At 41.6% G+C, this 23,005-nt stretch overlaps 2 protein-coding genes across 6 annotated transcripts in view; both read left to right on the top strand.

Moving 5' to 3' along the window:
- LOC311142076 (cohesin subunit SA-2-like) overlaps nt 1-4,545 on the top strand; it is a 31,178-nt gene extending 26,633 nt beyond the window's left edge. For 2 of the 4 annotated variants that reach the window (XM_084177638.1, XM_084177637.1), the window contains 5 exons: nt 868-1,099; nt 2,142-2,252; nt 2,373-2,499; nt 2,600-2,677; nt 2,912-4,545. In XM_084177638.1, the coding sequence (XP_084033764.1) occupies nt 868-1,099; nt 2,142-2,252; nt 2,373-2,499; nt 2,600-2,677; nt 2,912-2,935 (572 nt within the window). In that variant the 3' untranslated portion in view covers nt 2,936-4,545. Of the gene's footprint in view, nt 1-867; nt 1,100-2,141; nt 2,253-2,372; nt 2,500-2,599; nt 2,678-2,911 lie in introns of those variants that run through there. The other 2 variants (XM_084177640.1, XM_084177639.1) reach the window with 1 other exon arrangement.
- Nucleotides 4,546-5,649: 1,104 nt separating this feature from the next.
- The window catches only part of LOC311142073 (THO complex subunit 2-like), a gene marked incomplete at its 5' end in the record, with an annotated part of 60,178 nt that continues 42,822 nt past the window's right edge, over nt 5,650-23,005 (top strand). For both annotated transcript variants that reach the window (XM_084177634.1, XM_084177633.1), the window contains 14 exons: nt 5,650-5,735; nt 7,003-7,058; nt 7,316-7,407; nt 13,377-13,428; nt 13,559-13,629; nt 15,773-15,894; nt 16,501-16,634; nt 16,959-17,119; nt 17,625-17,717; nt 17,922-18,077; nt 20,845-21,017; nt 21,303-21,498; nt 21,645-21,686; nt 21,827-21,957. In XM_084177634.1, the coding sequence (XP_084033760.1) occupies nt 5,650-5,735; nt 7,003-7,058; nt 7,316-7,407; nt 13,377-13,428; nt 13,559-13,629; nt 15,773-15,894; nt 16,501-16,634; nt 16,959-17,119; nt 17,625-17,717; nt 17,922-18,077; nt 20,845-21,017; nt 21,303-21,498; nt 21,645-21,686; nt 21,827-21,957 (1,565 nt within the window). The remainder of the gene's footprint in view (nt 5,736-7,002; nt 7,059-7,315; nt 7,408-13,376; nt 13,429-13,558; nt 13,630-15,772; nt 15,895-16,500; nt 16,635-16,958; nt 17,120-17,624; nt 17,718-17,921; nt 18,078-20,844; nt 21,018-21,302; nt 21,499-21,644; nt 21,687-21,826; nt 21,958-23,005) is intronic.

The following is a 23,005-nucleotide window of genomic DNA, read 5'->3' as shown; positions in this document are numbered from 1 at the left end:
CCAACCGTGAAGCATGGAGGTGGAAACATCATTCTTTGGGGATGCTTTTCTGCAAAGGGGACAGGACGACTGCACTGTATTGAGGGGAGGATGGATGGGGCCATGTATCGCGAGATCTTGGCCAACAACCTCCTTCCCTCAGTAAGAGCATTGAAGATGGGTCGTGGCTGGGTCTTCCAGCATGACAACGACCCGAAACACACAGCCAGGGCAACTAAAGAGTGGCTCCGTAAGAAGCATCTCAAGGTCTTGGAGTGGCCTAGCCAGTCTCCAGACCTGAACCCAACAGAAAATCTTTGGAGGGAGCTGAAAGTCCGTATTGCCCAGCGACAGCCCCGAAACCTGAAGGATCTGGAGAAGGTCTGTATGGAGGAGTGGGCCAAAATCCCTGCTGCAGTGTGTGCAAACCTGGTCAAGACCTACAGGAAACGTATGATCTCTGTAATTGCAAACAAAGGTTTCTGTACCAAATATTAAGTTCTGCTTTTCTGATGTATCAAATACTTATGTCATGCAATAAAATGCAAATTAATTACTTAAAAATCATACAATGTGATTTTCTGGATTTATGTTTTAGATTCCGTCTCTCACAGTTGAAGTGTACCTATGATAAAAATTACAGACCTCTACATGCTTTGTAAGTAGGAAAACCTGCAAAATCGGCAGTGTATCAAATACTTGTTCTCCCCACTGTATATTTCTTGCTCAGAAAACTTGGGGGGCCAAATAAAACCACCCACGGGCCAAATTTGGCTTGCGGGCCGCCAGTTGGGGAACCCTGCGCTAAGATGTCTCGACCTGAGCAGTGAGTAGTCTGCCCACTCTATAACAACCTCATTAAACCCTATGAAACCCTTGCAATTGCAGCAGAGGAGAGTAGCAGCTGCAGTACAGACGCGGTGTGGATGAACCGGGAGCAGAATGTTCAGACGCCAGTGATGATGCCCTCGCCGCATCTCACCTCCACTGTGCTGAGGGACCCCAAGAAAATGAGGCCGGAGGAGAGTTACATGGGTGTCTACGCCATGACATCAGAGCAGCAGCAGCACCAACAGCTGCCCCCCCAGCAGCACCACCATCAGACCCCCATGGACTACAAGTACGGAATACCTTTCTATGGCTCAACACCTTTTGATTCTCATGAGTATCTTTGGCCATCCATTGTAGGGTGTCCACCCACTCTGCCCAGAGATGGTGAAAATGCGCTTTGGTGATTAAATGTCACTTTCTTATGTTAGTTATAAAATAAATTTAACCAAGACAAATATGATTATTCAAGTTCTGAATCGTACAGTGGGATCTATCTCTAACATATAATTAGCATTATATCCAAAAACTCGGATTTCGTAACTAATACATCTGATTAATAAGCACCAAGCTCTGTTGACATAGTGGTGCAGGTTTCTCGTAACAACTTTTGAGGATTTTACATTTTGTGGTCGTCGTCTTCAAAGTTTTTTCCGCGGGTCACAAAAAGCTAAATTAGCATGACCCGAGCTGAATTAAATGTAAAAGGCTTTGAAAATAAAAGGCTTGGTATACGCTCAGTGCTCCGTTGACATTTCACATACGCTTGTTTTTGTGAGAAATCTTCTAAAAATAACAGGAATTTTGAGTTAATATGAAAAGTGTATACTAAAATATGAAAATACTACATATCATGTCTGAAAATCGATATCCATCTTACCTCTATATTGTTTTATGTATTGGGGATTCGAGAAGAAAGATGATGAGTTCAACGGGAAAGTGAGCCTGTCAGGTAGCCAGTAGACTTAATTCTTGCACAGAATCCAGCATAGTTTACACAATGCAATTTTCCGGATTTTTGACCACTTTTTTTTTTCAGTCCTCCATTGATTTAGTCATCCTAATTCTGGCCATCCTACAAGGGTAAAAAATCCAATAACTTTTGAACGAATTATGATGAAGACATGAGGTTTGGACCATTAGTTTTCTTAGAGGATTAACTACACAATTAACATATTATTTTACCCTTTGGTCAAAATATGCGTTTTTGATTGGACACCATATCCATTGTAATGTTATCACAATGAATGATATCTTCAATGAGACCGCTGTAATTCACCTCTTGTTTGAATAAGTATGACTGTCTGTATTAATGCGTCTGCCTCTGTTTTCAGTACCCAGGTGACCTGGATGCTAGCCCAGAGACAGCAAACTGAGGCCCGGCAGCAGCAGGAGCGAGCCAGCATGCAGTATGCCAAGATGAGGAGCCACATGCAGCATGCAATGTAAGACGTCACTTCTCTTCAAGGCCAGAGTGGTGTTTCAAACCCAGTGTAGTACATAGTCATTTGCTGCCATGTGTGTAATGTATATAGTTATTTGTGGCCATGTCTTTGACCCTCTAGCCGCCGCAGTTCAGGACTCATGGAGGACGATGAGGAGCCAATAGTAGAGGATGTAATGATGTCATCAGAGGACCGTTTGGAAGATCTCAACGAGGGCATGGATTTCGATACTATGGATATTGATCTGGTAAAATACAGTCAATTATGTTTATTTTCTCACAAGTAGTGCATTTATCAATATTACTGCTTTGGTGTTTCTTCTTTCTTACTCTGCTGTTATTGTTTAGCCACCATCGAAAAATCGTAGAGAGAGATCAGAGCTGAAGCCAGACTACTTTGATCCTTCTTCCATCATGGATGATTCGGTGGGTATTGGTTTGTTATTGAGAGTAAAGTGATATCTACATTGTTAAAGATAACGTACAACAAACAATATGATTGACAATAACAGTGGCAGTGCCGATGTGAAGTCCAGATACCTAGTTAGTGTCTTTGGTATGCATATGCTCATGGAAACGCTTTACTGATATTCTTCTATTCACTTTTCCATATTATACAGAAAGTACTTAAAAACTAAAATTGATTTCCTTTCCTTTTAGGTCCTCAATGTTTCAATGTTCTAAGCTGATTATGGTAGATATGCATGAAGAGGACACTGTGTTGTTACCGAAAACCTTTTTGATGACGAGAAGTATTCTCTGTAGAGAACTGTTTTAAGATAAGCTCATGGGACTATTTGCTTGTGAGGCTGCAATGGTTGCCTATTCGACATCATGTTTGAATTTCACCTTTACTTTTGTCAATCAATGGGCAGGTTTTTGTGTCATGTAAATACGTAGTGTCTGACATACTTTTAAAAGATAAAATCTGGCATGGCATGTAGCCATATATTAAAACATATACAGTAAGAGAAAATGTGAAATATCTTCATATTGTTGGAAGGCCTTACCGCAAATATTGTTGGAAGTCCTTACCTCAAATATGAAATACCAATCATGGTATTTTTTAAAAGGTTAATCTGTTCTGCTTTTATAACTTATAGAAGACTTTGATTTATAGATATTTTGTAATGACAATCAGGTGTAAATCAGTACTTTATAATCATCATAGAGAGTACAGAAATTACCTTTTGTAATGGAATTTCTGGTGTGTAACAATGGATGTGGCCTGCAGTTTCTTTATTTTTTTCCAGTGTAATAGGTGAGACCTCTTGGTGAACTGATAATGCCCAAATGCCATTTGACCAATTGACAGGCTTAGTTTGAATTCTGATTTGCTTTTAAAGGTATGATGATTTGAATGCTGTGTGGCTTTTGAAGAGTGGAACAAAAGTATACTGTGCAGGGGGGTTGTATAAAAGAGCGGTCAAAATGTTCTCTGTTGTGTCTGTAAGAGAAAGCTTGTTATAGAATGTTTCTAAAATACCACATTTAAGAGTTTGGATTAGCTGTCATGGTATCATAATATATTATTATATATAAGGAAATATATAATTACATATTATACAGTTATAAAAATGTGTAATATATTGTGAATCGGTGCTCATTTTATATTTGCTCAGTTTTTGTTAATTTGAAATCCAACTTATGATAAGGTTCAATAGAATGTAAACTGGTTTAAATTAACCTCCTAACTAATGTGCAGTTATACATAAGAATTTACCTTTGTATATGTATGGTTATGTTTTGTTTGTCTTTTCTAAGGATTCTTGTTTTGAGTAACTTTTCTTTACCTCTATGTACATTAGGTTGGTTTGCAAGTTCCCAACAAGCTTTTCTGGAGGAATAAAATTGTAATCATGAATATTGTAAATTATAGTTTTATACAGCCACAACAGCTTAAAACACAGCCTCTCCTTTTTAAAAGCAAAAATGTCATATCAAAATCTAAATACGAAACTACAAACCAGAGAATTTCATATTTTTCATTATTTAGATTGTAGCAAGGTTAGACAGAAAATACATTTAAAAATCATTGAAATGCATAGTTGTTTCACTTAAATTGTATGTAGGCTTCATACTGTCATTTTGATATTTTCCTTTCTGTTGTCCTTGCATTGAACTGCTGAAAGTGTGTGCATATGTGTATGTATACACACATAGATATATATTCAAATGTATATACATGTGTGTTTTTTTATTCTATTTACAAAGTGTCCACTGTACCATTTATGGTTTGTATTTATGTCTGGAGACAGTAACTTTTTGAACAAAATAAACCTCCTGCAATTGTGTGATGATTTGAGTGTTGTTTTTAGTAGGCCTATAGAGCTCGCCACCTTGTAGTCCTAAAACCCGGAAATTAGTTACCTCTGGTTCGTTCAGCCATCCCTATGGGAAAAATGAACTGGGAAAGTATAGGGTTTTAGAATATACACAGGAAATAAAGTCTGAGGTTAACACATGCTTAGGAGATTTTATGCGTTTTGTTTTATGAGATAATAGCAGTCGACGTGAACTTCATGAATTATGAAGCATTTATGTGCTTTTTCTTTAATAACATAAATTCTTAAATTCACAAAAAGTGACGTTAGCTGATAAACATTATCTCAGAACTAAACGTATAAGATCTCCCAAGTCTGTGTTTACCACAGACCTTATTTTCTGCGTTGATCAAAAACCCCTTTCAATTTCTCCATAGGCTTTGTCCAACGAACCATGTAGTGCCTACAAAAAGACGCCATTACTATTTCTCTCTATTACACTTAAATAAAATGTCTACGGGATAGAGTGCAGTATAGTCACTGGTTTTGTGACCCTGGTATAAATCACCTGCTTCAGGGGTTGCTACACTGGTGTCAGTACTGGGATGGTGATCACTAAGGGATGAATGTGGGTCTTTTTAAAGAGTAAGGAAGCCAATGTTACAATGATGTGGATAATATTTGAGGTGTCGTGAGACTTCTATGTATGCACATACACACACACACATCCTCCTTGGAGACATGATAGGCAATGGGATACGTTGACAACTGGATTTGACCTTCAGATGCTTTGTGCTCTCCTCTGCCCTGAATTTGCATCAATACTGTTCAGAAACTGAAATTGAGAAGCTCCCAGCATCACATAACCATCCTATGTACTCAACACATGTCACATGCTCTGAAGTGATAGAGAAGCTCAAGCAAGCCTAACACCTAGTGGAGCTGTACAGCATCATTTCTTATCCTTACACTTGTCTACATCATATCAGACACAATTTTATTGTAGCATTGTCATTTTAGGCTTCCAACATTTATTTGTGGTTAAAGTTGACTGGAAGACCTGACATTTACTCCGCGTCCCACGATGCACTGGTTTGCGTTCTTTGACCCTGCATTCAGCTAGACATCCGGGCTATGTGTGGTATTGTGGGGAAGATGGCGACACTTATCCTCCCTGCTGATTGGATCAAAAACTGGGAAAAATCTGGAAAACATGAGTTGTAAGTTGTATTATATTGTTAAATTGTGAAGACGAATGTCTTGGTGTTTCATTTTCCATAAGGGTTGTTGAGCCATGAAACCAGTTCCCATCGTTGTCCTCGTACGAGACCTGGGCAATCTCGCAATGTGAATTAGCCAACCTAGCATGCTAACCCTACTTCAAATAGTGAGGCCATTTCACAATAGCAAGCTACAGTTGGCTGCGGTTCAATAATTTTGTTTGAAATTATAGTTTGGTACAGAACTCGACAGATTCCATATGGGATTGATATAACAATTCATTTAACACTGCTGGCCCGGGTCATTCGATACTAACTAATTAGTTAGCTAACTTTCGAGTCCGCCAGTCCTCCGAGGCAACTAGCTACAGTAGCTTATTGCTGTGAAAGCCAGTAGGCTAGCTAGTTAACGTTAGCTAAACAGCTAACGATGCAGGCTATCCTGGTAGTTGACCCTGTACATTCTAACGTTGGCTAGTAGTTACCCATTGTAACTAACTAACGTTAGCTAGTTGGCAAGAACTTTGTGAACAGTGACCTAGCTGACTAGCTACTGCATTGCATGCATGTGCATCACAACGTGCGGTTTGCGCTCACATAATAAGCTAACTAGCTAGCGTACCCAGCAAGCTGATGATGCTGGCACAACCATCTGATTCTTGCTACACGAAAACATTAGCAAGCTAGCTCGTTAGCCACTTTGTTTAGAATAGCCACCACCTGTATGGACAAACGAGCAAGCTAGTGACATTTTTTACGTAATGCGTGGGTCCCAGGCAGCTATCACTTTGTCTACAAATGTTATATCATCGTGGTAATTCTTAGGGTAGTCCCTAAATAGCTAACGTTAGATGGCTAACGGTACTGAATTGAAAACATGTCGTCGACTGAGTTAGCTTGTATGGGGGCGATTTCAACTGATTTAATAATTGGCAACAGTTACAATTACATCAGAATTAAGTCATCAAGCTCTCTAGTAACTGGACATTACAGGTTTGGACAATGTTTTAAAGTGCCATAGCAAAAATGCTCAGAATGGCGTCCTCATAAAAAAATGATCGTCTGGTAGTTACAGTATTATATGTTGTGTTATTATTAGGGGCTGACATTAGGCTGTCTGCAACACTGTACACATTATGTACGCATATATTACTGTACACTACTACTAACTGTACCAGCTGTGATCATTTAGATAACTATTACTAGTCACTGAAAATAAACTAGCAAATATAAAGTAAAGTCACCTTTTCCCCTCCTCTTTTCACAGTGTACAACTATGTAAGAATCTTGCAGGCAAAACAAATCATGACAGCATGATAAAAGGTATGTACTGCTCTGTACTATTTGAAAGAACAGTATGCATGTTAGTTTTTCTACAATTGAGTACAATTGCTACATGAAATTAAGACGTACTATTCATTCAATGATGGGTTCTCGCTATGTCAGGTGTCATCTAATGTTCATATAGCATCATACCGAGCAAACAGCTCTTTGGTTGACTGTTTGTGAGTAGGTCTAATACTGACACATTGTATTAGGAATAATTATCTTCCCGTTTGCCTCTTCTCTTCATTCTCTAGATATACAGGCTGCATTGTATGAACTCTGCTGGCATGTCGTACAGGGGAACTTCAAGCTGGACCTCGCTGCTAGCGTCCTCAGTGACATGATGGTATGTATGGCCTTGTTGTAGTCCTTTCATTGTCTGCAATGTCTGTCATCCCAGAAAAACTGCCATGCGTTTTGAGGATTTTGTGACCTATAGGAGAGTCCTTTTAGTGAAAACACTGACTCGCGCAGTATCTGGAGTGATGTGTATTTAGTGCTTGTTTTTTGGTTATTAAAGATGCACTATACAGAAATCGCTCTGCCATTTCCTTGTTACTAAAATTCAAATAGTTAGCCTAATTTCAGTTTGTGACAAAACAAGCAAGTATAGTGTAGAGAATCATTGTACCAACTAAACCACTGTGAAATATATTTTCTAGGCCTGTCCCCGGCTAAAAATAATATTGGTTGAATTTTTAAAACGTGTATTTTTCCATATAGACACATCCTATGTGTTTTAAGCAAAATTTACTGCGCTATGTTAAAGAAAAATGACAGCGAGTGACTGTGTGACTAGCACCCGTTGTCTCTCTCTCTCCTCCCTGCTGCAGCGACCACCACAGAACATCAACAGTGTTGATCGTGCTGTCCTTGTTGCTGAAGCGGCAACATATGCTGAAGCTAAGACATACACTGAACCAAAATATAAACGCAACATGCAACAATTTCTAAGATTTTACAGAGTTAGAGTTCATATAAGGAAATCAGTCAATTGAAATAAATTCATTAGACCCTAATTTATGGATTTCACATGACTGGGAATACAGATATGCATCTGTTGGTAGGGGCATGGATCAGAAAACCAGTCAGTATCTGGTGTGACTACCATTTGCCTCATGCAGCGCGACATCTCCTTCACATAGAGTTGATCAGACTGTTGATTGTGGGCCTGTGGAATGTTGTCCCACTCCTATTCAATGGCTGTGCGAAGTTACTAGATATTGGCGGGAACTGGAACACGCTGTCGTACACGTCGATCCAGAGCATCACAAACATGCTCAATGGGTGACATGTCTGGTGAGTTTACAGGCCATGAAAGAACTGGGACATTTTCAACTTCCAGGAATTGTGTACAGATCCTTGCGACATGGGGCTGTGCATTATCATGCTGAAACATGAGGTGATGGCGACGGATAATGGGCACGACAAAGTGCCTCCGGATCTCGTTACGGTATCTCTGTGCATTCAAATTGCCATTGATCAAATGCAATTGTGTTCGTTGTCCGTAGCTTATGCCTGCCCATACCATAACCCCACCACCACCATGGGGCACTCTGTTTACAACGTTGACATCAGCAAACCGCTTGCCCACACGACTCCATACACACTGTCTGCCATCTGCCCGGTACAGTTGAAACCGGGTTCCATCCGTGAAGAGCACACTTCTCCAGCGTGCCAGTGGCCATCAAAGGTGAGCATTTGCCCACTGAAGTCGGTTACGACGCCAAACTGCAGTCAGGTCAAGACCCTGGTGAGGACGACGAGCACGCAGATGAGCATCCCCGAGATGGTTTCTAACAGTTTGTGCAGAAATTATTCAGTTATGCAAATCCACAGTTTCATCCGCTGTCGGGGTGGCTGGTCTCTGATGATCCCGCAGGTGAAAAAGCCGAATGTGGAGATCCTGGGCTGCCGTGGTTACACTTGGTTGTGAGGCCGGCTAGACGTACTGGCAAATTCTCTAAAACGATGTTGGAGGCGGCTTATGATAGAGAAATTAATATTCAATTATCTGGCAACAGCTCAGGTAGACATTCCTGCAGTCAGCATGCCAATTGCACAATCCCTCAACTTGAGACATCTGTGGCATTGTGTTGTGTGACAAAACTGCACATTTTAGTGGCCTTTTATTGTCCCCAGCACAAGGTGCACCTGTGTAATGATCATGCTGTTTAATCAGCTTCTTGATATACTACACCTGTCAGGTGGATGGATTATTTTGTCAAAGGAGAAATGCTCACTAACAGGGATGTGAACAATGTTTTCACAAAATGTTAGATATGTTTGTGTCTGGGATCTTTTATTTCAGCTCATGAAACATGGGACCAGAGCTGCATGTATGGTTTATATTTTTGTTCAGTATAATTACAGCCATTTCTGACTGAAAAGTACTGTTAACGAAATCCCTCATTTGTTTAGAAAAAACATTCCCTATTCCCTCAACCCTTGCTCTCTTTACCTGACATGTATGCATCGCATGCACCTGACCAATAGGGCCTGACCTATAGCCTATCATAATCACATCAATAAATTGGTTATAACAAACTCTGAACACCGTAACACATTGACAGCAAAATGGATTCAGAGGATTTGACAAATAAACTCGAAATGGGCGAATGTTTACTGGTTGCTCAGGATGTAAAGGACAAGTTAGATGTGTGCAATAAATTTGACTAGTTGTGGAAAATACTGGAGATCAAGACATAAGGTAAGGAGCAAGCGCTGTGTACATATTATGTGCTCCAAACAGGTGTTAGATTACAATATAATTTTTCTGACCCTTTGGAACAATGTAAACAACACAAAATCAATTATAAGCATACCAGAGAGTCTGTTTTAACGATTTTTTGTAAAGCCTTTATTACAGCAAACATTTCCGAAATGGAACAACTTATTTATTTTTTACGACTCCATTCAAGGGTCACTTTGTTATTTTATTTTAAAACTACAATGCTTGATTGCATTTCAAATCATGAATGACTCATATGCTGTGTGATGACATGAATGAATGATTGATTGATTGATACAGTAGCCTATATAACTATTGAGTAAGTTACGGTTTTAAGGCTAAACAGGATGCACTCTTAGGCCTACAGCTTGATGGTGGTTATACAAGGCTGCTATACTAAGCCTACTAATTATAAGGACATTACTTATTACGGTATTATAATGATGATCATAATAATAATAGTAATAATAACAAGGAGATCAAGAAAAGGAGGGTTATTATTTTTCTGACAATTTGTAATAGTGTAAACAACACAAAACAAATTATAAATAATACAAGAGAGGCTGTTCTAACTAATAAAAAGTGTAAAGCCTTTATTACAGCATAGCATAGATTTAAAAACAGCTGAAATTGTGAAATTATTTATCCGACATGTTGTGGTTGTGTGAGGCTTGGTGCTCACGGAATCAGTAGGCTATTAAATAAACACTCAAACAGGCAACAGAAGCAGGATCTGTCTTATTTCTGTAGATATATATGAATGATTTATAAAGCCAGGCACATTTAACAGTTAGGCTATTGATTTATAGACCTATAGTAATTACAGTTGAAGTCGGAAGTTTACATACACCTTAGCCAAATAAATTGTGAATTTGTGACATTTAATCCTAGTAAAAATTCCCTGTCTTATGTCAGTTAGGATCACCACTTTATTTTAAGAATGTGAAATGTCAGAATAATAGTAGAGAGAATGATTTATTTCAGCTTTTATTTCTTTCATCACATTCCCAGTGGGTCAGAAGTTTACATACACTCAATTAGTATTTGGTAGCATTGCCTTTAAATTGTTTAACTTGGGTCAAAAGTTTCAGGTAGCCTTCCACAAGCTTCCCACAATAAGTTGGGTGAATTTTGGCCCATTCCTCCTGACAGAGCTGGTGTAACTGAGTCAGGTTTGTAGGCCTCCTTGCTCGCACACGCTTTTTCAGTTCTGCCCACACATTTTCTATAGGATTGAGGTCAGTGCTTCGTGATGGCCACTCCAGTACCTTGACTTTGTTGTCCTTAAGCCATTTTGCCACAACTTTGGAAGTATGCTTGGGGTCATTGTCCATTTGGATGACCCATTTGCGACCAAGCTTTAACTTCCTGACTGATGTCTTGAGATGTTGCTTCAATATATCCACATAATTTTCTTTCCTCATGATGCCAACTATTTTGTGAAGTGCACCAGTCCCTCCTGCAGCCAGCGGCATGAGTAGATGTCCTAACCGACTTGGCAAAACTATAGTTTGTTAACAAGAAATGTGTGGAGTGGTTGAAAAACAAGTTTTAATGACTCCAACCTAAGTGTATGTAAACCTCCGACTTCAACTGTAAGTCTCCTCGCTTTTCTTAGACAATTAAGGCAAGGGCTCTTTTCTCGTCTCCTAACTCCGCCGCTGCCTCCGCCACATTGTTCTCAACACCAATATTACATTTACATTTACGTCATTTAGCAGACGCTCTTATCCAGAGCGACTTACAGTTAGTGCATACATTATTTTATATTTTTCATACTGGCCCCCCGTGGGAATCGAACCCACAACCCTGGCGTTGCAAACACCATGCTCTACTGAGCTACATCCCTGCCGGCCATTCCCTCCCCTATCCTGGACGACGCTGGGCCAATTGTGCGCCGCCCCATGGGTGTCCCGGTCGCGGCCGGCTACGACAGAGCCTGGATTCGAACCAGGATCTCTAGTGGCACAGCTAGCACTGCAATGCAGTGCCTTAGACCACTGCGCCACTCGCAGTGGTGGTTATGCTGGTTAACTTTGCTATTATGCACATAGCAACATGGTCTAGGAAAATGTGCCAATTCAACAGCGCACTGATGTGTTTCAGAAACGCGGACAGCGACCGCTATCCAACGCGGGAGAAAGCGCATTTGTTATAAAATAATATTTGTATTGGTGTTGCACCATTGTTCTTACTTAATAAAACCATATACAATTTCAGTAGCATATGTCATTGAGTGATGGACTGTGCCATCCCGATTTCCCACGTCCTCCACAATGGATTAGTCAACTCAGACAGGCACGAATCAGACAGGTGTCTTGTACGCCATGAAAAACATTATAAAAAATTGCTGCTGCTCGACTAAAGAAATCTCGGTCGACCAAACAATCGACCAGTCGACTAAATGGGGTCAGCCATAATCTTTTCTATAACCAAAAATATTGTATTTTCATAACCAAAAATATTGTATTTTCAGCTGTTGGAAGCTGGTGTACAAAACCGAAAGTAAAAGACGCATGGGAAGCATAGAAATAGCACACACAGAACAGATCTACCGCTTCTTAGACTTGCTTTCAATGAGAATGACAGATCTATAACTGACATTTCTATGTGAATTTGGTTAGGTCGCCTAAAAAGTTAGGTATTGCAGCTTTAAAAGAGAGAGTTTGAACCATTCCTAAACGATGGACCTTGTAAGTGAAGTTCCTTTAGCAGGTGTTCAAGTTTATAGAGTATTCAGTGAGTCCACAAGTTGTTTTTCCTGTGTTCCCTAGAATGTGGGATTTTCAAATTTTTACCAATGGGGGCACATACGCTATCATTGGGAACATGCAGACAAGCAGTGGTGTAAAGTTTTTGGCTATCTGTACTTTCCTTTACTATTAATATTTTTGACAACTTTTACTTCACTACATTCCTAAAGAAAATAATGTACTTTTTACTACATACATTTACCCTGACGCGCAAAAGTATTTGTTACATTTTGAATGCTTAGCAGGACATGAAAATTGTCTAATTCACACTTATCAAGAGAACATCCCTGGTCATCCCTACTGCCTCTGATTTGGCAGACTCACTAAACACATGCTTTGTTTGTAAATGGTGTCTGAGTGTTGGAGTGTGCCCCTGGCTATCCGTAAAAAAAATTATTTTAAAATATGGTGCCGTCTGATTTGCTTAATATAAGGAATTTGAAAAGATTTATACTTTTGATACGTAAGTATATTTTAGCAATTACATTTACTTTTGATACTTAAGTATATTTAAAACCAAATACTTTTAGACTTCTACTCAAGTAGTATTTTACTGGGTATCTTTACTTTTACTCAATTATGACAATTAGGTACTTTTTTCACCACTGCAGACAAGGTACACTTGCAGCTGTGCCAGATTAAAACAGTGTTTTCTTTTGCTGACCAGCCAATTCATTATTAATTAATCTCAAACTAAAACCTTGTGCTTTGCTTGTAAAGAAAGATTAACAACACTTCTGGAACTTCTCTATCAGCAAACAAAAGTAATTGAGAATTAACCTTTTTAATAATGTATGTTTTGAATGCTTCTGATTTCTTGTTTATTTCCAGGAACTGCGGGATGACATGCCATCTATTTTAGCAGATGTTTTCAGTATACTAGGTGGGTATGACTTCAGTTTGGGCATATTGTGACAGTCATTTGCAATTGTATGCCTAAATGTAAAAAAAATGAGTTGCCGAATTACAGTAATGTCATCATGATATTATGTTTTAATAATTATTTTTGACAGACATAGAGACCAGTTCTTTGGAGGAAAAAAACAAACGCGACCATTACACCCAGCTAGTGGGAGCGTGTCTGGTAAGTGTATTTCAAGTGTTTACTGCAAAGAGCAAAAATACATTATCATGAAATTGTCAAACTTTCACTAGGTGGCAGTATTGTTCAAACAAAACTCAACCTTTGTCTGTTGTATTTCCCATTGTAAGGCCAAAACACAGTATTAAATAAGAACACACTTTTTTTAATTGGCTCTGAATTTAGAATATTATAGTAATGTTTGATTCTCTTCACAAATGTTAAAGGTGCAATCAGCAGTTCGTGGTCTCCCGAGTGGCGCAGTGGTCTAAGGCACTGTGCATCGCAGTGCTAGCTGTGCCACTAGAGATCCTGGTTCGAATCCAGGCTCTGTCGTAGCCGGCCGCGACCGGGAGACCCATGGGGCGGCGCACAATTGGCCCAGCGTCGTCCAGAATAGGGGAGGGAATGGCCGGCAGGGATGTTGGTAGAGCACGGCGTTTGCAACGCCAGGGTTGTGGGTTCGTTTCCCACGGGGGGCCAGTATGAAAAAAAAAAAATATAATGTATGCACTCACTAACTGTAAGTCGCTCTGGATAAGAGCGTCTGCTAAATGACTAAAATGTAAATGTAGTTGCTACATACATTTTTTAGACTTATGAGTGATACTGTATGTAGACATTGATTCTTGAAGAATATATGCCTCATTAGCTTAGTTCAACTGTCGTACGTCATCAGAATCCAAAATATAAGCTTGTTTTACTCCGTTTGTAAACAAAGTAAATTTAAACAAACATTCTATAGCCTCAAAATGTTTCAAACTATAATTTCAAAATCAAATCAAATTGTATTTGTCACATGCACCGAATACAACAGGTGTAGACCTTACTGTGAAATGCTTACAAGCCCTTAACCAACAATGCAGTTTTTTTTTACGTATGAAAATGTTTGCTAAACAAATAACAAATACATAAAAAAATTAAAAAAAGGTTAATAATTTTTTTTTAAAAACTATTTAAATAACAATAACGAGGCTATATACAGGGGGTACCGGTACAGAGTCAATGTACAGGTTAGTCAAGGTAATTGAGGTAATATGTACACTACCAGTCAAAAGTTTGGACACACCTACTCATTCAAGGGTTTTTCTTTATTTTTACTATTTTTTACATTGTATAATAATAGTGAAGACATCAAAACTATGAAATAACACACATGGAATCATGTAGTAACCAAAAAAGGGTTAAACAAATCAAAATATATTTTATATTTGAGATTCTTCAAATAGACACCCTTTGCTTTGATGACAGCTTTGCACACTTTTGGCATTCTCTCAAGCAGCTTCATGAGGTAGTCACCTGGAATGCATTTCAATTAACAGGTGTGCCTTCTTAAAAGTTAATTTGTGAATGGGGGCGTGCTCGGCCCTCCTTTTCCTGTAGTCCACAATCAGCTCCTTTTGTCACGTTGAGGAAGAGGTTGTTGGCCTGGCACCACACTGCCAGGTCTCTGACCTCCTCCCTATAAGCTGTCTCATCGTCGTCGGTGATCAGGCCTACCAATGTTGTGTCGTCAGCAAACTTAATGATAGTGTTGGAGTCGTGCGCGGCCAGGGAGTGAACAGGGAGTACAGGAGGGGACTAAGCAAGCACCCCTGAGGGGCCTCCTAGTTGAGGTTCAGCGTGGCAGATGTGTTGTTGCCTACCCTTACCACCCTGGGGCGGCCCGTCAGGAAGGGAGGTGTTTAGGGAGGTGTTTAGTCCCAGGATCCTTAGCTTAGTGATGAGCTTTGAAGGCACATGCTGAGCTGTAGTCAACAAACAGCATTCTGACGTAGGTGTTCCTTTTGTCCAGGTGGGAAAGGGCAGTGTGGAGTGCAATAGAGATTGCGTCATCTGAGTACGCGTCCTTGTAATCCGTCTGGCCCCGCGGCCTTGTGAATGTTGACCTGTTTAAAGGTCTTACTCACATTTTGATATCATGGATGGTCAGTCCTTGCATCCATAGCTCTGTTTAGGAATTTGAGAGTAGTTGCATTTCTCCTGCCCCATCCCTCAGCTTTTACCGAAACAGGAGCGTGAGAACGCTTTGTTTTTGTTTCAACTGCTGATTGCCGCTTTAAATTTGCTATCATTCATAACCATATAATATATATTTACCAGTCTTTATATAACACTTGTTTGTTTCCTCCTGCCCTCTCTTCAGTTATTTGTGCCAGATGCCATCCTGAAGGAGAGGCTGGACCCAGAGACCCTGGAGTCCCTGGGACTCATAAAGCAAGCCCATCAGTTCAACCAGAAAATCGTCAAAATCAAGACCAAGCTATTGTAAGTGGAGCAGTGACTTATTTTCATCTATAAAAACAAAAATCCTGTAATGTTCAGTGTCAAAAGGTCAACAGCGTAGTAAATGGAATGGTCTGACCAAGTAGCCTAATTAAAAACCGTGTTAAAGATTTAAACCCACATAGTCACCCTCCAGAACTGGGGTTAGCTACTGTTATCCCCAGGACAGGTCAGGGCACATCTGTTACTCAGCTGTGTTGACTGTGCTGGAGAGGCTGTTAACCCAAGGTTACATCTCCATCCCTGGCTTATCCACCTCACAGCCTGTGGCTGTAGCGTTTAATACGTGACTATTTACCCTATAGGATGAGAGCTTTGCCATGAACACCAAATGTAATGTCAGCACAGAATGTAGATAAATTGCATCACTTTAGTTGTTTATAATTCTCTCAGGCTGTTGTTCACACACTACTGTGCTGCAATACATGGTAATTCAGGCTGTATAGGGTTCTATTACCATGTAGTACAATAGAAACACAATAAATGATCATTTGATTCACACGTGGGCCTAAAATGTGAAGTTTTGTCTAATGGTGAATGGTGCAGAGTGGCCTCCTACATATTGTTTTCAACTCTGTCCCCTGACAGTTACAAGCAGCAGAAGTTCAACTTGCTAAGGGAAGAGAATGAGGGCTATGCCAAGCTGATCACTGAGCTGGGCCAAGACCTCTCAGGCAACATCACCAGCCACATCGTCCTAGAGAGCATCAAGTCCCTGATAGGTATGAAACCCCTCGTCTTTTTACATTTTCATCACGTTCTCCACAGCCAAGACATAACTGCCCCTTGTGGTCTTTGTCTTACTGTGTTTTCTGTGACAGAATAATGTCTATGGCCAGCCCTGAAAGTCATGGAGATTTGAATTTGGCAGAAGTGCTTTTTATTGTTTAACTTGAGGATTCAAATGTTGCCTGGGATGTGAATATTTGTAGTACCTGTACCTGACCAGTTAGACTCCCAAATAGGATTTACATAACACATCTCCATATTTTGTACCCAAGTTATTCGTATGTCATCTCTACACTAACCCCGTCTCCACCCTGCAGGATGCTTCAACCTGGACCCCAACCGCGTTCTGGACATCATCCTGGAGGTGTACGAGTGTCGTTCTGACCAGGATGAGTTCTTCCTGCCCCTCATCAAGTCCTACATGTGTGAACCCCTCACCCTCTGCCACATCCTGGGCTTCAAGTTCAAGTTCAACCAGGTGAGAGAGTGCAGACTCCCTGCTGGACAGTGACTGTCTGCACTCTGCAGCCTGTCTGAAACCTGCAGCCTGTCTGAAACCTGCAGCCTGTCTGAAACCTGCCGCCTGTCTGAAACCTGCAGCCTGTCTGAAACCTGCCGCCTGTCTGAAACCTGCTGCCTGTCTGAAACCTGCCGGATAGAAACTGTACAAATGCGTATTTGTGAGGCGTTAGTGAGGAGCTACCTGCCCAAGAAGCAGAGAAATCCATAAACAATTTAAGGTCTTATTGATGAGAACATAAATCTTGCCCAGGTTTGGAATTTTCTCCAGCTATTCTCCCTTGACCTGCAGGAATGAGGGAAAATGGTGCAGTCAGACCTGATGTGAATAGTAATGCTGCCCGGCACTGAAATATACACTTTAGCTCCAAGTTGGGGATCAAAGGACAGCCGAGTGATCTCTATTGATTTGTACTAGACCCCCCCATCCATTAGCTGTTCCTCTGACTGTCCCTCTCCCCCAGGAGCCCAATGAGGAGACCCCCACGTCACTCTACCACATTGCTGCCGCCCTTCTCCACCACAACCTCATAGAGCTGGAGGACCTCTATGTGCACGTAAGCATCTCTCAACTCACACTTACTCTCACATATAATAATATAATTGTATATATATGATTTAAGACTAACATTGGTTGTCCTCAGTAAATGCCCGATTGTGCAGCAGCTGATCTGATATGAAAATCGAATCGCCTTGTTCTGTAAGCTGTGACCTGACATATGACAGAGTCTGTCCTGTCCTCTGTGCCTCTGCCTTCCCAGCTGATGCCACTGGATGCCAGCATTATAGAGGAGCACAAGCGAGAGATCACGGAGGCCAAGCAGATCGCCCGCAAGCTCACCATGGTAGTGGTGCCCTCCGAGAAGACAGAGGACAAGGAGAGAGAGAAGGAGAAAGAGGAGGAGAAGAATGACAAGGTAAAGTCATCTCATCACCATCACTCACATACAGTGGGGAGAACAAGTATTTGATACACTGCCGATTTTGCAGGTTTTCCTATTTACAAAGCATGTAGAGGTCTGTACTTTTTATCATAGGTACACTTCAACTGTGAGAGACGGAATCTAAATTAAAAAAATCCAGAAAATCACATTGTATGATTTTTAAGTAATTAATTTGCATTTTATTGCATGACATAAGTATTTGATACATCAGAAAAGCAGAACTTAATATTTGGTACATAAACCTTTGTTTGCAATTACAGAGATCATACGTTTCCTGTAGGTCTTGACCAGGTTTGCACACACTGCAGCAGGGATTTTGGCCCACTCCTCCATACAGATCTTCTCCAGATCCTTTAGGTTTCGGGGCTGTCGCTGGGCAATACGGACTTTCAACTCCCTCCAAAGATTTCCTATTGGGTTCAGGTCTGGAGACTGGCTAGGTCACTCCAGGACCTTGAGATGCTTCTTACGGAGCCACTCCTTAGTTGCCCTGGCTGTGTGTTTCGGGTCGTTGTCATGCTGGAAGACCCAGCCACGACCCATCTTCAATGCTCTTACTGAGGGAAGGAGGTTGTTGGCCAAGATCTCGCGATACATGGCCCCATCCATCCTCCCCTCAATACGGTGCAGTTGTCCTGTCCCCTTTGCAGAAAAGTATCCCCAAAGAATGATGTTTCCACCTCCATGCTTCACGGTTGGGATGGTGTTCTTGGGGTTGTACTCATCCTTCTTCTTCCTCCAAACACGGCGAGTGGAGTTTAGACCAAAAAGCTCTATTTTTGTCTCATCAGACATTTACATTTACATTTACGTCATTTAGCAGACGCTCAGACCACATGACCTTCTCCCATTCCACCTCTGGATCATCCAGATGGTCATTGGCAAACTTCAGACGGGCCTGGACATGCGCTGGCTTGAGCAGGGGGACCTTGCGTGCGCTGCAGGATTTTAATCCATGACGGCGTAGTGTGTTACTAATGGTTTTCTTTGAGACTGTGGTCCCAGCTCTCTTCAGGTCATTGACCAGGTCCTGCCGTGTAGTTCTGGGCTGATCCCTCACCTTCCTCATGATCATTGATGCCCCACGAGGTGAGATCTTGCATGGAGCCCCAGACCGAGGGTGATTGACCGTCATCTTGAACTTCTTCCATTTTCTAATAATTGCGGCAACAGTTGTTGCCTTCTCACCAAGCTGCTTCCTTATTGTCCTGTAGCCCATCCCTGCCTTGTGCAGGTCTACAATTTTATCCCTGATGTCCTTACACAGCTCTCTGGTCTTGGCCATTGTGGAGAGGTTGGAGTCTGTTTGATTGAGTGTGTGGACAGGTGTCTTTTATACAGGTAACGAGTTCAAACCGATGCAGTTAATACAGGTAATGAGTGGAGAACAGGAGGGCTTCTTAAAGAAAAACTAACAGGTCTGTGAGAGCCGGAATTCTTCCTGGTTGGTAGGTGATCAAATACTTATGTCATGCAATAAAATGCAAATTAATTACTTAAAAATCATACAATGGGATTTTCTGGATTATTGTTTTAGATTCCGTCTCTCACAGTTGAAGTGTACCTAGGATAAAAATTACAGACCTCTACATGCTTTGTAAGTAGGAAAACCTGCAAAATCGGCAGTGTATCAAATACTTGTTCTCCCCACTGTATATTTCTACCATTTGAAAAACATGTCTGCACATTTGGGTACCGGTTCTGTACTGAAGCACAACTCTACTTCCATCAGGTGTCCTTCTTTGTTTTCCATGATGAATCCCAGTCTTTATAAGGCTGCCACAGGGTGTAGGTGAAGGGAAAGGAAATGCTTTATTGCTGTGTGTGTTAACGAGTTGCTAGTCAGTGTCTGTCTGAGGCAGAGCCGTGCTGCTGAGGACCACAGACAGACAGCACAGGCAGTAATTGATGGACCAGAGGAGGTCTGTTAATTAGCGCTGCAGCGGTCAGGCCACAGCCACAGACGTGGTGTTAAACGTACAGACTCCACACGGACCGCTTCTCCACCCCCCATCCCGCGTGCTAACAGTAACGAATAGCAACACTGAAGGCTTTTGTGGGCCATGTTTCTAAAATAACTCCAGCCTCCAGTCCAAGCTCCAGATTGTCAGTTTGCATCTCAGTCAACTGGGTGCCGGAGTCATTCTAATGCTAAATTGAGTGAATATCTGTTTCAACAATAGTTTTTGCTTTGGCTTTCATTTTTTTTTTATTGTTTTCTTCTCTCAATTAAAAAAAATATTTAAAAATTAAGCCCACAGTGGGAGAAGAGGGCAAATTTAGAGAATAGCCTGGTCGCAAAAAGAAGTGAGAGCAACATTGAAGGAGCAGAATATCCGCTCGTCCTCTAGCTAGCTTTCTCATCCCACGTCACAGCCTCTCCCTGACAGCACTGCCTTGTTACTATGCTGTGTCACAGTTAGTTGTGTCAGTCACACACATATGAAGTGCAGCGTCAGATAGGATGAGGGATTTCTACCGTTCCTTGTTCCCATCCAGTGCTGCTGGAGTAAATGACGTCTTGGGATTTACTGACTAGGCTTTGTATTTGCAAATCCTCCGTAACCTCTTTTAATGGGCCTGCTTTGTACTGTGTGAGATCCCTCAGCTAGTTTATGACTGACAGTCATAAACTAAGGACTTAGGAAGAGCTGCTCTCTAACTACTGCTTCTGCTGCTCCAATTGCCCTGATCTTCACTCAAGCACACATACTCTCAGCATCTCCCCCTCTCCCCTCAGCCTCCTGATAACCAGAAGCTGGGCCTGCTGGAAGCGCTGCTGAGGATCGGCGACTGGAACCATGCCCAGAACATTATGGACCAGATGCCCGCCTTCTACGCCACCTCTCACAAGGCCATCGCCCTGGCACTATGCCAGCTGCTGCACCTGACTGTGGAGCCGCTGTACCGCAGGTGCCTGCCCGCTCCCACAGATTCACTTAGTGCTCTTCGCACACTGGTGGAACAAAGAGATGCACCTAAATACACCGCAACACGACATGCCAGAGTGTACATACACAGCCAGCCAGACTATAACATCCTCTGATGCCAGCCTTTCATTTAATTGTAGGGACACACTGAATACACACAGACATAACGACAACCACAAACAGAACCACTTCCTCTTCACACTAGAGCAGTGGAGGCTGTATGTTGCTGTGTTTAGTACGCCCTGTCTCACATGTGTTTCCCTTGCAGAGCCGGGGTCCCCAAAGGGGCCAAGGGCTGTGTGATGAGGCCCCTGAGGAACAAGCGGGCCCCCAGACCTGCCGAGAGCTTTGAGGACCTGCGCAGGGACGTGTTCAGCATGCTCTGCTACCTGGGGCCTCACCTCTCCCACGACCCCATCCTCTTTGCCAAGATAGTACGACTGGGCAAGGGCTTCATGAAAGAGGTACAGGCCCTACCATCAGTTTGCCTAAAGTCCATTGATGATAAGTAATGCTTTAATTGATCCCCGAAGGAAAATTCATTGGCATACCCTCTCCTACTCTAGCTTCATCTCATTAATTGTCCTCTTGTTCTCTTTTGTTCCTCCAGTACCAAAGTGAGGGTCGAAATGACCACATCAAGGACAAAATGGTGAGTTATCAAAGTAAATGGGACCAAGAAGTGACTTAGAACAGCCTTGTTGTATTAATCAGCAAGAGTAATAAATAGAATATCATTCTGTAAGCATCCACACACTGTGGTCTGTGCTCTGTGCTGCTGTTCCCTACTAGGACACGTTGCTGAGTTGTTTCCTGAGCATTGCAGACCAGGTGCTGCTGCCCTCGCTCTCTCTAATGGAATGCAACGCCTGCATGTCAGAAGAGCTCTGGGGCCTCTTCAAGCTGTTCCCTTACCAGCACAGGTGAAACATATCTATATCTATATATATATACAGTTGAAGTCGGAAGTTTACATACACTTAGGTTGGAGTCATTAAAACTTGTTTTTTCAACCACTCCACAAATTTCTTGTTAACAAACTATAGTTTTGGCAAGTCGGTTAGGACATCTACTTTGTGCATGACACAAGTCATTTTTCCAACAATTGTTTACAGAAAGATTATTTCACTTATAATTCACTGTATCACAATTCCAGTGGGTCAGAAGTTTACATACACTAAGTTGACTGTGCCTTTAAACGGCTTGGAAAATTCCAGAAAATGATGTCATGGCTTTAGAAGCTTCTGATAGGCTAATTGACATCATTTGAGTCAATTGGAGGTGTACCTGTGGATGTATTTCAAGGCCTACCTTCAAACTCAGTGCCTCTTTGCTTGACATCATGGGAAAAGCAAAAGAAATCAGCCAAGACCTCAGAAAAAAAATGGTAGACCTCCACAAGCCTGGTTCATCCTTGGGAGCAATTTCCAAACGCCTGAAGGTACCACGTTCATCTGTACAAACAATAGTACGCAAGTATAAACACCATGGGACCACGCAGACGTCATACCGCTCAGGAAGGAGATGCATTCTGTCTCCTAGAGATGAACGTACTTTGGTGTGAAAAGTGCAAATCAATCCCAGAACAACAGCAAAGGACCTTGTGAAGATGCTGGAGGAAACAGGTACAAAATTATCCATATCCACAGTAAAACTAGTCCTATATCGACATAACCTGAAAGGCCGCTCAGCAAGGAAGAAGCCACTGCTCCAAAACCGCCATTAAAAAAGCCAAATTACGGTTTGCAACTGCACATGTAGACAAATATAGTACTTTTTGTAGAAATGTCCTCTGGTCTGATGAAACAAAAAATAGAACTGTTTGGCCATAATGACCATCGTTATGTTTGGAGGAAAAAGGGGGACCTTGCAAGCCGAAGAACACCATCCCAACTGTGAAGCACGGGGGTGGCAGCATCATGTTGTGGGGGTGCTTTGCTGCAGGAGGGACTGGTGCACTTCACAAAATAG

The sequence above is a fragment of the Coregonus lavaretus genome (genome assembly GCF_964263955.1).
Source record: "Coregonus lavaretus genome assembly, chromosome: 15".
Lineage (NCBI taxonomy): Eukaryota > Metazoa > Chordata > Actinopteri > Salmoniformes > Salmonidae > Coregonus > Coregonus lavaretus.
Note: the sequence above shows the minus strand (reverse complement) of the source record. Positions and strands in the feature narration are given on the sequence as shown.